This window comes from Mastomys coucha, unplaced genomic scaffold (assembly GCF_008632895.1).
Source record: "Mastomys coucha isolate ucsf_1 unplaced genomic scaffold, UCSF_Mcou_1 pScaffold15, whole genome shotgun sequence".
Lineage (NCBI taxonomy): Eukaryota > Metazoa > Chordata > Mammalia > Rodentia > Muridae > Mastomys > Mastomys coucha.
This window is the reverse complement of record NW_022196897.1, coordinates 113,407,034-113,422,224: the sequence shown is the minus strand read 5'-3', so window position 1 is coordinate 113,422,224 and position 15,191 is coordinate 113,407,034. Positions and strand designations below refer to the sequence as shown.

The 15,191-nt window shown below is 42.6% G+C and overlaps 1 protein-coding gene across 2 annotated transcripts in view; it reads right to left on the bottom strand.

The window, feature by feature from the left end:
- Positions 1 to 15,191, bottom strand: part of Acoxl (acyl-CoA oxidase like) — a 290,661-nt gene that overhangs the window by 241,494 nt on the left and 33,976 nt on the right. For both annotated transcript variants that reach the window (XM_031371845.1, XM_031371846.1), the window contains 6 exons: positions 13,404 to 13,487; positions 9,167 to 9,253; positions 8,304 to 8,402; positions 2,961 to 3,075; positions 2,224 to 2,310; positions 536 to 608 (listed from right to left, as the gene is read on the bottom strand). In XM_031371845.1, coding sequence (XP_031227705.1) covers positions 536 to 608; positions 2,224 to 2,310; positions 2,961 to 3,075; positions 8,304 to 8,402; positions 9,167 to 9,253; positions 13,404 to 13,487 — 545 coding nt within the window. The remainder of the gene's footprint in view (positions 1 to 535; positions 609 to 2,223; positions 2,311 to 2,960; positions 3,076 to 8,303; positions 8,403 to 9,166; positions 9,254 to 13,403; positions 13,488 to 15,191) is intronic.

Genomic DNA, 15,191 nt, shown 5'->3' with positions numbered 1-15,191 from the left:
GAGAATTTCATGCATGCATACAATGTGTTTTGATTATACTTGAAAGGTGGTAATTGAAACTTTTCACACCCACAAGGGAAGCAAGTGGCACATATCAGTTTGTTTATTATTGCCAAAATCTAAGGACGGTAAATACCCAAAAACAAGAGATTGGGTACATAATTTACAGACTATTTAGCATAGTACTTTGGTACATCTGATAATCAATGTCAGATGGAAATTACGAGCTCTGAAAAGAACAGAATCTATCAATGGATATTCTGTTAGAATTCTAATGTAGGTCTCCTTTGTTAGATATATTGGCACAGAGAAAAGTCTGGGAATGCCCATTAAATTACATTACATATGACCAATGCCATGTTGGAACATTTAACTTTTTCTCTATTTGCTTACCTACTTTTCCCAGTTAGTTGTGGAAACACTCAAATTGAGGATAACTACTCAATCTTGCAGTCAATGAGATCCCAAAACCCGGGGCCTTGTTGGAGGGAACAAGTAGGTCATCTATACAGACATTGAGGAGAACACTACTTACTTATCCAGCAGGTTCTCTCTTGGAATCCGAACCTTGTCAAATATCAAAATTCCATTATCCACACCGTTCAAACCTGGAGGGAACAGAATTAAAATACAGATTCAAGGGAAAGCTATGCACCATCCCAAAGACAGTCTCAGCTACTTCTTGGCCAAAAACATAAACCTTAAACATTTCCAGAACTGGAGAGGATAGAGTAAGGGTGTCTGTTTGTTCTGGGGAGGGGATGGGGGCTAGCTCAGACACACCTGGCCCATACCCAACCCCCAACCTGAAGGAGAATGAAAAACAATGCCAAGGTTTTCCTTGTTTGAAGCCCACAGTGTTTCTGCTGGAACATATTTTCCTCCCCAGCAGCAAACATCATTAACAAGAGAGAGTTCAGGCTAACTGGGGAGACATCTCAGAGGTGAAGAGCACTTGTTGCTCTTGCAGAAGACCCAGCTCAACTCAGAGAACCCACAGAGTGGCTCCCAACCATCCATAATTCCAGTTCCAGGAAACTGGCACTTCCTTCTGACCTCCCTAAGCACCAAGCACATGTGCAGCGCACAGACATGCAGGCAAAACACATAAGATAAAATTTTAAACTAAATAAGTAAATAGGAATTAAAAGGTAGTGTTCCAGGTAAGAGAAAGCATGGAACACTAAAGATGGAAGTCAGCCTCTGCCCACACATAGCTCCTGCTTCCTTCCCTTCTGGATTTCCTCCTCAGGCACAGGATAATGTAAATGACAGTAAGTAATGTCAGTGAAAGTAAATGACAGGAGACGTGGGAACACAAAAGCAGACTTTCTGCAGTTGCCAGTGTTTTCAACATGTGGTGTGACTTCAAAGGCACTGGCCTGTCCCTCTGCTCTCACTGCACTTGACTTGAGGGACCACACTCAGCAGCAGGGGTTGCCCATACTAACAGTGGGCTAAGGCTATTCCTATACTGTCCATTATGTCTCCCCTTCTTCCTCTCTTCTCTCTTTTATCCTCAACTCCTATATTCCTTTCTTTAGCTGGCTTCACCTTGGAAATCTGGTCTCACTGAGTCCTATGGGATGAATTGTGTACCTCCCCCATCCCATTCATAAGTCCTAAGCCCATACCTGTAATGTGATCTTGTTTAGAAATAGAGGCATTACAGAAGCAATCAAGTTAAAATGAGGTCATTAAGGTGGACTCTGTTATAAGGGATGGAAGTCCTTATAAGAAGGAGAAACCTGGAGGCAGATGTGTGCACAAGGAGACTACATGCTCATGTGAAGGTAGCATTCATAGATGGAGGCAAGAGTCCTAGCAGAACCTTCCATTGTCCCTGTCAGAAGGAGTCAACTCTGACAGCTCCCTCATCTCGGACCTCTATCCTCCAAAACCGTGAGTGAGGACCCACTTGTGTTACAAATGTCCTGGGTCAGTCACAAACATCTATCTGGAGGTGAAGAGGGACCAGAGAGCTGCAGCCTGCCCTAAGTCCAAGAAGAGAGAAGTTGAAGCATCCTTTGTAGGCACAGCTTCCTTATTACTAAGCAACCTAGAAGCAGGAAGATAACTTCAATGCATACTCCCCTGGTAGACTGACCCACCAGCGTGGTTTCCTGGAGATGAAGGTGCTTAGAGTCTCCTTGGCTGTGGTGGGGGTTGGAGAACAGACAACAGGCACAAATAAACACAGAGGAGGGTCACCTGATGACTCACCTTCTTTGTGCATCATGTCAATAACTGTCACTCCTGGGTACAAGTTTCCATTTTCATCCCTGATAGGAACAATAAAACAGTGGGGCCCTAAGGAAGGCACAGAGACAGACCCTTGTTAGGCTCTCTGTTTTTCACTATTGTTGAGACAGAGTCTCACTATGTAACCCTAGAGGGCCTAGAACTCACCACATAGGCCAAGGTAGCCTCTAATTCAAATTGATCCTCCTGTCTCTGCCTTCCAGGTGTTGGAATTATAGGTGTAAGCAACATAGCTGTCCCTAGGCTTACCCCCTAAAGAATAAACCTTTAAGCTGGGCATGGTGGCATGTGTCTTTGATCCCCATATTTGGGAGGCAGAGGCAGATGGATCTCTGTAAGTTTTAGGCCAGCCTGGTCTACATTGAGAGTTCTAGTATAGCAAAGGTTACACAATGAGACCCTATCTCAAAATAAATAAATAAATAAATAAATAAGAATAAAACTTCATGCCTTCTCGGTAGCTATATGACATTATTTTACTCTCCAAATCCATTGAGTTCTATGCACTGCACCCAATAGTGACTAATGTCAACAGATAATAACAAATTCAATCCTTACTTTTATGTAGAAGATAAAGTTAGTACTACATATTTTTACAAGATAAAACTGGCTCTGTGAGGCGAGTTTTCTATAAAGAACTGATAGGGAAACAGCAATAGCAAAGAGAATTCTTCCAGGCTTTCACGTTGGTAGCAAACCTTGAGACTTCCCCTCAATGATGAGTTGGGCGAAGACAGCAGCGTAGTTCCCATATATGGCATTGCCGATGAACATCTTCTGGGCGTTCTCACATGGCATGTCAATCACAAACTCCTGTACAGAAGAGTAAGCCACAGAGTGTCTGCCTCCATGTGGCTCCTTCCAACCCCTCGCTCAACACAATGAATACCATGCATGGTGAAGAGATATGGAGGCTACTGGGAAGCCACTGTCTTAACTTTGTACTGCACTCGTGTACTTCACCTCCCCAGTTGCTTTGCAGGAGACTGGAAACTAAAGAGTTGGCATGACAGAGGTTGCAGGTGTGGGTTGTGCATAATTCAATCAGGAAACAAAGTATCCAGTTTTCACTCATTCATTCATTCAATCAATCCCAGTCTCTCTCTTTGATAGTGTCAGGCTGATATATACTGTCTTGTTCATCGGCCAGGTTTCAATGTATTAAGCATTTTTTCAATTATCATTTTTTCTCATCCAACTACATCATACTGAGGATTCCACTTTTAAAGAACCCAACATCAAATCTCTTGCAAGACCTAGATGTGATAGCACAGGTCCCAACCTCAGCTACTTGGTAAGCTGAGGCAATAAAACTATAAATTCAAGGACTGCCTGGCCTCACACTGAGTTTAAGGGCCGCCTAGGCAACTTAGCAAGGGGCCCTTTCTCAAAGTAAAAATAAAGGGATGGGGTTATAGCTCAGTGGTAGAATACTTTCCTGGCTCAAGACAATGGGTTTAATCCCTCTCTGTCTCTCTGTCTCTGTCTGTCTGTCTGTCGGTCTGTCTGTCTGTCTGTCTGTCTCTCTCTCTCTTTCTCTCTCTCTCTCTCTCTCTCTCTCTCTCTCTCTCTCTCTCTCTCTCTCTCTCTCTCTCTCTCTCTCTCTCTCTCTCTCTCTCACACACACACACACACACACACACATCATCCCCAAATAATTTTAATTTTGGTTTTTAAAGTAAAAGAAAACAGCTACCAAAGCCTTTGACTAGCTGTCTCAGAACCTTCCATGAACATTTTGCTAGTCAGTGAATATAATAAAATTCTGCAATGCCCCAGGCAAGAGTCACATGCCCAAGCCCTTGGAAAGGAAACACTTGTAAAGGAGTCTGTCTTCTGAGGGAATCTTAGAAAGCCCTGTGCAGTTTGTCTCAGTAACATAGCCAAGGATTCCAGCTCCAAACACCCTGAAACCAACCCTGGTCTGAAGAAACAGGAACAGCAGCAGGGTTTGTTTCTTCCAGTCTCTCTGCTCAAGCCTAGGCTTCCCTTTCCTACTGTCTGGAAACCAATGCCAGCATCCCAGGGGAAACTCTGCCTTCAAGGCTCGGTTCTCCCAGGCTTGCTCACCACATGGGTTACCCTTAAACATTTTTCTGAAGGCACTGACCTCATCACCAGTTCTGAGTACAAAGTACCTATGATAGGTCAGGGGCCCAGAGGAAATGGCAGAAAGCAAAACTAGCCATTTAATTGGAGTTGACAATGTAGAAGATACGATTCAGCTAAACCAACATGCTCTTGGTCACACAAGGATTATCTCTGATTTCAGATTATAAAGTGTATAGACTGAGCTTTCCCGTTGGGCCAAGAAATACAGTCTTGAGGCCTAAGAAAACAATCTCTGACATAAGTTTGTACAGGAAAACCTTTAACATGTGCAGAGGCTTTTCAGAAGAATACATGGATGAGTTGAATCATTTTAAAAGAAATCTCTAGAGATTGCCTTTGGCTTATCTGGGCAGCAAGGGCTTTTGAAAGGGGGAGCAACTCGAGGCTGCATGCAGTGAGATAGAAGGACCAATCAACCTGTGTGCTGAGAAGGGAAGGATCCCTAGAAACATCACAGGGCTGCAAGGGGAGAAGGCAAGAGGCCACCGTCCTATGCACATCTGATACACCCCGGTAAGAGGTTTGTCACTTCTGGCAAGAAGCTTGATATGGAGGGTTTGTGTCAGTCAAAAGACTGGAGTTAGAACTGTAATCTAAACAATGCCCAGCATGTGTGCTGGTTACAATTACAATTACTTGAAGACCAACAAAATGGTCAGAGTTGCAAACACTAAGAAATGTTAAAAAAAAAAAATTAATTAAATATATTTTAAAAATTAAAATAAATTAAATTAATAATTAAAATTAATTAAATAATATTTTAAAAATAAGAAAGTAAAGGGCTAAAGAGATGGCTCAGTGGTTCAGAACATATTGTGCACTTACAAAGGACCTGAGTTTGCTTCCCAGCACCCATGTCAGGAAGCTTCCAGACTCCTGTAACTCCAACTCTAGGGAGCCACCATCCCTGGGCTCTGAGGATACCTGCACTCACATTGTACACGTTACCCGGCACACAGGTACATAATGCAAAATAAAAAGGTAAGCCTTTTTAAGTAAGGCAATTTAAAGGCATTAGGTTTTTTAAAAACCTAATGATCTGATTTCAATTCCTGGATTGCACATGAAAGGAGAGAACAGGCTCTGGCAAGTTATCCTCTGACCTCCACATAAGTGCATAAGTGCGGAGGGACATGCATGTGTCTGTCTGTATGTGCCTGCACACCCACACAATCAATAATCAGTCAATAAATAAATAAATGTAAACTAACAAAAACCATAAAAAGCTCTGGCCAAAATCTCACTTATTTGAACTAGTTAGCATAGAGTTTAAAAATAAAACTCTCTCTTACCTCCAAGCTAACCATACAACTGGTTGACTATTCCCCTACAAATGAAAACAAAAGAAACAAAAAACAAAAAAAAAGTAAGGAAGGGGAGGGAGGTTCATTTGATATGCTGCATCATTTTCAAGAAGAAATGAAGGAGAACCATGAATCCAAGGGGGAAAGACACACACACACACACACACACACACACACACACACACACACACACACGGTGTGTCAGCTCCCTACCCTCCAGGCAGAAGCTTGTGTCTGACTTGTTCTCTCTCCCACCCACTGGAGACACAGTGCTCACCATCCTTCTTATCCGCAGCTCCCCTGTCGGAAAGGGGCAGTTGCAGAGGCCCATCGGGTGACCAAATCACTTACGCTGTTTGGGGAAAATGGGACCAAGGCAAGAAATTATATTTTGTTGAGAAAAAAAATGTAAGAAGAAACAAGTAAGAGTTGTGGGTGGTTTTTCCTTCATGGTAATGATTCCAAGGTCATCTCAATATCACAACATGGGAAAAGAAAAAAAATGGCCAGCCAAAACTCACAAGGTACCAGGTCAATAAGCCATCGCTTCGTGGGAAAGTCGCACTCTTAAAGGCATTTCCATTTCAGCCTAAAATTCCTTGTTAACATTCTCAATACAGTCAGGTCCCTAACCCCTGGGAGCTTCAGTGTCCCTAATTGTGAATCAGGGACAACAATAGTTCACTGGCTGGTTATCTCAGTACTTAGCTAAGTGCCTGCCTACCACTCGAATTCTCAACTAGCAGAAACTGCTTACCCAGTGAACATGCCATCCTAAACACTGGCCACTCATCCAACGAGAAGTCATCAGTCAAGATAACAGTCCTGATTCCCAAAGGCAAACTCGGAGGAAATAAAAGGCTAGAACTAGGCAGACACCTGCGTAATGTCCCCAGCCCACCCAGCTCACAAACATGGCTATCATGGAAAGTCACATTAGACTTTCCTAACCCTTTGAGAGTCCTTAGGAATACCCAGTACCAAGTAAGAAACCACAAAGGTGAGTAAGAAAAACCACAGTGTCTTTCTTTATTCAAGGGAGGATTCCAGTAGTAGAGAGCTACAAAGAGTTTCCACATGCTTTGGTTGTGGTCTATTATGAAGCAAGACATCAGGGTTAGAAGGTCTTGACCAACATGTTTATTTAATTATTAAGAAAGAAAAAGAGGGCCAGCAAGATGAGTCAGGGTATAGAAGCGTTTGCCACCAAGTCTGATGACCTGAGTTCAAGGACCCATGTGGCAGAAGGAGAGAACTGACTCCAATAAGTTGTCCTCTGACCTCCACATAAATGCTGTGACACATGCATACACATACAGATAGATAGATAGATAGATAGATAGATAGATAGATAGATAGATAGATAGATAGATAGATAGATAGGTATTCTAAAAGAAAGAGAAAGGAATAATGGCAAAAATAGAAGCATAAAAAACAAAATGAAAAAGAAAAAGGTCAGAATTCACCACATGAAGTAAAAGGAGAAAAAGGACATTGTGCTGCCTTCAGGCTGTCACGTAAAAGCCATACAAGTCATAGTTAAGAACACCACATGGGGGATGAGACATGGCTCAATGGGGAAGAATACCTGCTGCTCAAGTGTGAGGACCTGAGTTTAAGTCCCCAAGACCCAGGTAAAAAGCCAAGCGTGACCCTACATGCCTGCAACCCCATGCTGTGAGGGGGAAGAGACAGCAGGATCTGACTGCTAGCCTAATTCCTTCCAGATTCAATCCCTGTCTCAAAGGAACACAATAGAGAATGATCAAGAAAGGCACTCTACATCTTCTTCTGGCCTCCATATACATGGGCACGTGTGCACACATGTACACATACACCACATATATTCACACAAACACACACAAAGAACATTGTGCAACACAATTAACTAGCCATCTATCTCCATGAATCCCACATCACTGGATTTAACCAACTATGTATTGACATACATATTAATTACACCTATACTGACTATCAACAGACAACAGAATATTGTTTCCTTATCCTTATTCCCTAGATGATACAGTTCAACAGGTATACAATATCAGTACCATATTAGATGTTAGAAGGCATCGAAAGTGATATAAAGTATACAGGAGGATGTGCTGGGTTCTGCACAAACACTCTGCTACTTACATAAGGAAATTGAGCATCTGTGTAATTTTAGAATTCTCAGAGGTTCCTAGAAGCTATATAATACCCCATGAATATTGAGGGACAACTGTGTCAGCATAGAGGACTTATCCCCTGGCCAGAAAGCCTCAGCTCTGGGTATGCTGCCATATGCAATAGACAGAAAGAGCAAAGACATTTCCTCCCTTTTTCATACACTACTGTTGGAAAGAACAACATAGCTAGGAAATGTTACAGGGGGAAAACTACAGAGTACATGTACAGAGTTGGTGGTACTGTCCTGTTGGGGACAGGAAGTGTTTAAGTGTTGGCTGTTATTGCTGTCCAAAGCCTGAGCTCACGCCCACCTCTAAAACAGTCAGATGCTGTTCTGAGCCTATGCTTCTTGCCAGAGCACATGCAGAGGATATAAAGTCAGGCTCAGGAAAGATGCGATGGTCTGTACTGGTCCCCTGATGCACTGAACCATGAAACAGGAAACAGATTCCTCACCTGATTGTCACGGTCAAAGGTGGCCTCAGTCTGGATCCCTCTCACATTGCTCCCATGGCCCTTCTCAGTCATTGCAAACATCCCAGTATACTTCTGCTCCTGAAGTTCATGAGATATTAAAATAGAGTTAGCTATCCAGATGATCTTTAACTGAAGACCTTGGGTCATTAAGTATATAGTAGCAAGAAAAGGGGAAGAAAGCTGGAGACAATCATAAAATTTTAGACAATCATTAAATTTAAAAATCATAAAATTTAGTTGGTTTATGAGCTTAGAAATATGACAGATGAGGCTAGAAAGATAGCTCAGTTGTTTAGAGTGCATGTTGGTTTTGCATAGGACCTAGGTTCAGTTCCCAGCACCCACATAGTGGCCCACAACCATCCATAACTCTAGTTCCAGAGGATCCAACAACCTCTTCTGATTTCTGAAGGCACCAGGCACTCATGTGGTGTACAGACAAACATTCAAGCAAAACAACCCTAAATATAATTTTTAAAATGTATTTATTTTTATTTTATGTGCACTGGTGTTTTAGCTGCATGTGTGTCAGATCCCCTGGAACTGGAGTTACAGACAGTTGTAAGCTGCCATGTGGGTGCTGGGAATTGAACCCAGGTCCTCTGGAAGAACAGCTTAGTGCTCTTAACTACTGAGCCATCTCTCCAGCTCCATATACATTTTTTAGTCTTTTAAAAAGAAGAATATGACAAATGTAGCATAATATTTTAAAAGATAGTCTTGAAATTCTCATTTGGGACAAAATTTTTACAGATTCTGTTTTATTTTTTATTCAAATGCACACTCACATAAAAGTACTATGATTTTTTTTTTTTAAATCTCTGTGGAAAAAGCAATCATACCTTGAGTGGCTGAAACCACTTGGTAACATGTTCAGGACTTCCAAGACTGTTGATTACACCACCAAATAACAAATTAAAAACTCCACACTAGAAAAAAGTACAGTACAGACAATGACTAGCCACAATCAACAGCTTAACAGCAACTAGACCCACTGGCAAATTCCATTCAAGGGGTATCTCTTAGAACCCTTCAGTGCTACATAGGTCTTTTTATGCCCCTTTACAAACCCTGATAAAGTATTGCTGACAGAAAAAAAAAAAGGGGGGGGAGGGAGGAGGTTAGGTGGGGGAGGAGCAAGCAGGGGCTTAAGGAGGAAGAAAAGGAGGGGCGCTCTAGTTTGATCTCTGCTGCTATGATAGACATAATGGTCAAAAGCAAGTTACAGGGAGTAAAGGGTTTCTTTCAGCTTCCAGGTTGCAGCCATCATGGAGGGAAACTTAAGGCAGGAACCTAGAGACAGGAACTGAAACAGAGACCATTAAGGAATATCACCAACAGGCTCGATAACCATGGTTTGTTCCTCTAGCTCTTAGGTACCCAGGACCACCTGCCCAGGATGACACCACCACAGTGGGGCTGGGCTTTCCCATGTCCAGCATTAATCAAGGCCTGCCACATAAGCCATCTGGATAGAGAGGTAATTCTTTAGTCGAGGTTCCCTCTTCCCAGGTGACTCTAGTCTCTGTCAAGTTGACTATAAATAGCCAATACAAAGAGGAAGAAGAGGCATCGAGAACAAGGCCACGTGGAAGGAGCAAGACAGTTGACAGCAAAGACAAAGGTGTGGGTGGAAGTGTGTCAGGATTTGCTGGTCTTGAGCTCAGCACTTCTTCCCTCTCCTAGCCACTCTCCGAATTTCCTCTGAAGACCCTCCTTCCCAAGAATGAATCTGAATGGCTTACAGGTGGCTTTAGGATGAGTCTATGGCATACATGTAACTGAGCTACATCATCCATGAGGATGTAGCTTCAGAAATAGACTGAGGGTCTCAATGGGGCCATCCCAAGTGGCCACTAAGGCACAATGGAATCCAGAGCAATGGAGCCCTGAGGCAGTTGATTGCCATCTTTCCATGAGCTGGTAAATGAAGTCAAGGTAGAGAAGATGGGGCTGAGGAAAGAAGGCAGCCAAGAGATTTGAGAAGTCATGTCTCACAGGCCTGTGGAGTTCTTTATGTGTGTCAGTTAAGCCTGTTTTGCCCTATCAAGTTTAAAGTGGCCTTTTTTTTTTTTTTTGGAGGGGAGTCACTGTTAACTGTATGTCCTGCCTGTGCCCACACATTTGGAAAACGGAATCAATTCAAAATGGTATATTTTTTTTTCTCTGTGTCTAGTTTAAAAGGCAATACTGAAACTAAAATAAGTTGAATTTTCCTTTTTGGCTAATGATGAATGTATACATTATAATATATTTCCTTCTAGGTTTTTAACTTTTCCCTCTTCCCTGGGAATGGGGAAAATGATTGTTTTGTTGTTTTGTTTTGTTTTGGTGTGCATGTGCACGTGTGTGTGTGTGTGTGTGTGTGTGTGTGTGTGTGTGTGTGTGTGTATCCACTCTTGAAAAGCTTCCATTCATTAGCTACATTAGTAATCGGCTAAGGCCAGAGTGAGCCTGCACCATCAAAGGAAGCCAATGAGTTTATACATAAAATCTGTATTGCACCCACTCACACAATCAGGTAAAGTATAGGGACTTTCCCTCACAAAACCACATTTTCCAAATGGCAGACAACATGACCAAGCCAGACTGAGTGCAGGAAGAGTACCAAGGAGGTCCTGAGCAAGTGACCTCTGGCTGGACATGTTTTACACAGTGTCTCCTAAGAAGAACACAGACATTTGTCTAGCCTGAGTCAAGCAGGCAGGTAGTGGTGATGGCAGAACATGGTGGATAGTGAGAAAAGAGGTGGAGAGATCTAGTACAGATTCTAGAAACGAGTTGATGAGTTGACAGTTTGGGAGGAGAAGGGAGGACACCAGGAGAGACCTGGCCTTTGGCTGAGGTGACATGTGGATGAAAGCCCATTTCGTGTGATGCAAGAGCTTAAAAGAGTTGACATGAACCGGAGAGGGGATGCTTAAATGACAATGCTGAAACAGAGATACTGCAACTGGCAAGAGATAGACATCTACCCAAACTATCCTCTAGAAGATACTGCCCACTGATGTCAAAACCATCCATTATCCTGTCCTTAGTAAACCTCAGGGGGCTGAACACTAGGAAGCCAGTTCACTTTGAGACAAACTCCAGAAAGCAATGGCAAGAATTTAGATGCTGCAGCACCTTATGAAAACACTAACTGCAAACAGGTATTCAACATATACTGTTCATGGTGTGTCTCTCTCCTTTCTTGATGATCTAGATAAAAAAAAAAAAAAAAAAAAAAAAAAAAAAAAAAAAGGATGGCTTTTTCAGGAGTATGGAGCAATAACCACATTGTTCCCAGAAAGGGCTGACCGCAGCCTCCACAGGCCACCACTGGAGATGCCTAAAGGCTAGCACCTGATATCAGGACAGCATCAAGAGACAAATGATGACCTTGGCAGAGCCCCAACTTACACATGGGGATGAGAAGGTGATTCTGGTTATCAGATCAGAGTGCTGGTTGACCTCACCTTAATGCAACATTGAAGCCACTATCTGGTAGATAATTAAGAAGGACTCCTGAATGGAATGATAAGAGGGCTTAGTCAGCAAAGTGCTTACGTTGTAACTACAAGGACCTGAGTTTGATCCCCAGAAGCTACATGAAAACATTCAGGTGCCATGACATGGTATTTGTAATCTCAGTGCTGGGAACATGGGCAGGAAGATGTCTAGGACACACTGGCCAGCCAATTTAGTCTAATCAGTGAGTTTCAGGTCAGTAAAAGACTCTGTCTCAATTTTTTTAAAAAAAGATTATCTAGGAGCAAGCAAGTTGGTTCAGTGGGTATTGTTGCCAAGCCCCAGAACCTACATGGTGGAAGGAGACAATAGATTCCAGCAAATTGTCCACCGACTTCCACAGATATGCCATGGTACTTTCATATTCATATTCTCTCTCTCTCTCTCTCTCTCTCTCTCTCTCTCTCTCTCTCTCTCTCTCTCTCTCTCTCTCTCCATTAAAAATAATAAAAATACAGCTGAGGAATGACACCAAGGTTGGCCTCTGGCTTCCATATGCATGTACACACATGTACAAGTGTTCATACACACACAGGCACACATCCACACAAGGTTATGTCAAGAGGAGCATCTTGGAGATGCATTACCCCTACCCACTTCTTGCTCTTTGCTTCTTAGTCCACTATGATGTCAATTATCTGCTGCATACTCTTGCCACAATGGTGCCACCTGCTTCACCATGCTTTCTCAGTCAAAATGAGCTGAAATCATGAGCCAAGATAAATCATCTCTCCCTGTCATTCCCAGTGGGTTATTTGGGTCACTGTGATACAATAGTAGCTAATACCATCTGACTCCCATGTTGAATGATGAGAAAGCAGGTAGTGTTTTCCTTGTAAATAAATAAAATTTAAAGAGTTTATATTTCAAAATCAAATATTTAAATTACTTAAAATTAATGAAGGCAATGACTTGCAACAGCATAGATCCATTTCAGCAGTGGTATCTAAGTGAAGAAAGTAAATTACAGACATTTATAGTACTGTCTTTATGAAAATAAGATAAATGAAGCTGGGTGGTAGGGTGGTGCACATCTTTAATCCCAGCATTTGGGAGGTAGAAGTGGGTGGATCTCTGTGAATTAGAGACCAGCTTGGTCTACAAATCAAGTCCTAGGACAGCCAAGGCTACACAGAGAACTCTGTCTCAAAAAAAAAAAAAGAAAGAAAAAAAAGAAAAGAAAAGAAAGACAAGTAAGAATAATCAATTAATATATAATATGTATATTATTGAAAACAATATGCAAAAATAAGCAAAAAGTATCAGACCAGTATACCATTGGTCCCAGCACTTTGGAGATAGAGGCAGGAGTTCAAGGCCTGCCTAGGCCATAGGAAGACTCTGTCTCAAAACCAAACAAACAACAAAGAGCAAAGACTAAAGAATAGATGATGGTGGAGAAAGGGGAAAGCAGGGGGATGGAAAGCAGGGGGATGGTAGTCATGCTGTGGACCACTTTACAGACACCTGTTAAATTCCTATGCTAGGAGCTCATGGTGATATCATTCACTCCTTCTCATACCCAGTGAGTGGGAGTTCCTATAAGCTGAGCTACCCAGAACCTCTCACCTTTATAGACGTGTCCACATCCACCATGCAGAGCACTTCTCCCAGGACAAGGCTTTGGCTGGTGAAGTTCTTCCTTTTTTCTTCCTGAAAATATAATAAACCCAATGTGAAGAATTCCTCGTGGTCTTCTGACCTTTGAAATTTACATTTTAAATAATATGTGATATACATAATACTTTAACAATAAAGCAACACAAAGCAATTTTAAGTTGGGAAATAATTGCATCACTCTTTGGAAAATAAATGTTTCATCTTGTGTCAATGTGGCCTCTGGTCAATCTGAATGTGGTATTCAAAGGACTCTTTTCCCTTTTATTAAGATTTTAAAAAACTTATTTAGGGGTATGTGCAACCCTAAGTCAAAGGCCAACTTGCCCAATTAATGACTGGCCTAAATTGAGATCCATCCCATGGGCAAGAACCAATCCCTGACGCTATTAATGATACTCTGTTACGCTTGCAGACAGGAATTTAGCATAACTGTCCTCTGAGAGGCTCCACCCAGCAGCCAGTGGAAAAAGATGCAGACTCACAGCCGAACATTAGATGGAGCTTGGGGAGTCTTACAAAAGAGTTGGAAGAAGGACCAAGGGACCTGAAGAAGAAAGGGATCCTACAGAAAGACCAACAGAGTCAACTAACCTGGACCCTTGAGGGCTCCAAGAAACTGATCCACCAACCAACCTAGGCTCCTGTGCATATATGTAGCAAATCAGCAGCTTGGTCTTCATGTGGGTCCATCAACAACTGGAGCAGGGGCTGTCCCTAAGCCTGTGGCTTGCTCCCCTAAATAGACTGCATTGTCTGGCCTCAATGAGAGATGATGCATCTAGTCCTAAAGTGACTTGATGTTTGGGGTGGAATGGGAAGTTTAGTTAGGGGGTGCCACCCAGAGGGGACCTTCTGAGAAGGGGAAGGAAGAATTGGGAAAGGACTTGTTTGAGGGGATACTGGGAGTAGAGGGGAGGCTGATATTGGGTTGTAAAGTTAATTAATTAACTAAAAAATACAGCTCATGTGTAGAGGTCAGAGGACAAGTTGAAAGTCAGTTTTCTCCTACAGCAGCAATGTAGGTCTTGGGAAAGGGCAGCAAGGGTCCTTACCTTCTGTTTCACAAGCCCACAGCCTTGTTTCTTACCCAACAGATCAGCTGCTTCTGCCTGCAAGTCAGCCTGGGGGAAGAGGCTTTTCCCCTGAGGCTTACCAAACTAGTCCCTGGATTCCCTGCATGTTTCCCCTGCACTATAGGCAACCAAGGCATCCTGCCTAGCTTCTCCAAATGTTCACACAGCAACACGAACGTGAAGACAATCTTCAGAAAATCTAGGAACATTTTAGATAAAGGAAAAGAAAGCCATGTTCATTTTTTTAAGTACAGGTCACCCTTGGGTTTGATTTTAAAGCCATGAGGTCCTGGTCTCTCGTGCCTGCTGATTCTCTCCCTGTCCACAACATCAGCAACTTCCAAAGCTCAATGAGCATACTGTTCTCCATTGTTTAATGATAGAAAAACCAGAGCAGGGCTTAGGACAGCTTGGTGGGTCAAAGTACTTGCTGCAAGAGCAAAGACCTGAGTCTGGGTCATTAGCATCTGTGTAAAAAGCCAGGCGCAGTGACAGGTGTCTGTAATTCTAACACTAGAGAGGCGAGACAGGAGGCTCCTAGGGGCTCCTTAACCAGCCGGTCTAGCAAAATTACTGAGCTCCATGTTCAATGAGAGAGCCAGTCTCAAAATACAGTGGAGAATGACAGAGAAAGACACCCAACATCTCTCTCTCTCTCTCTCTC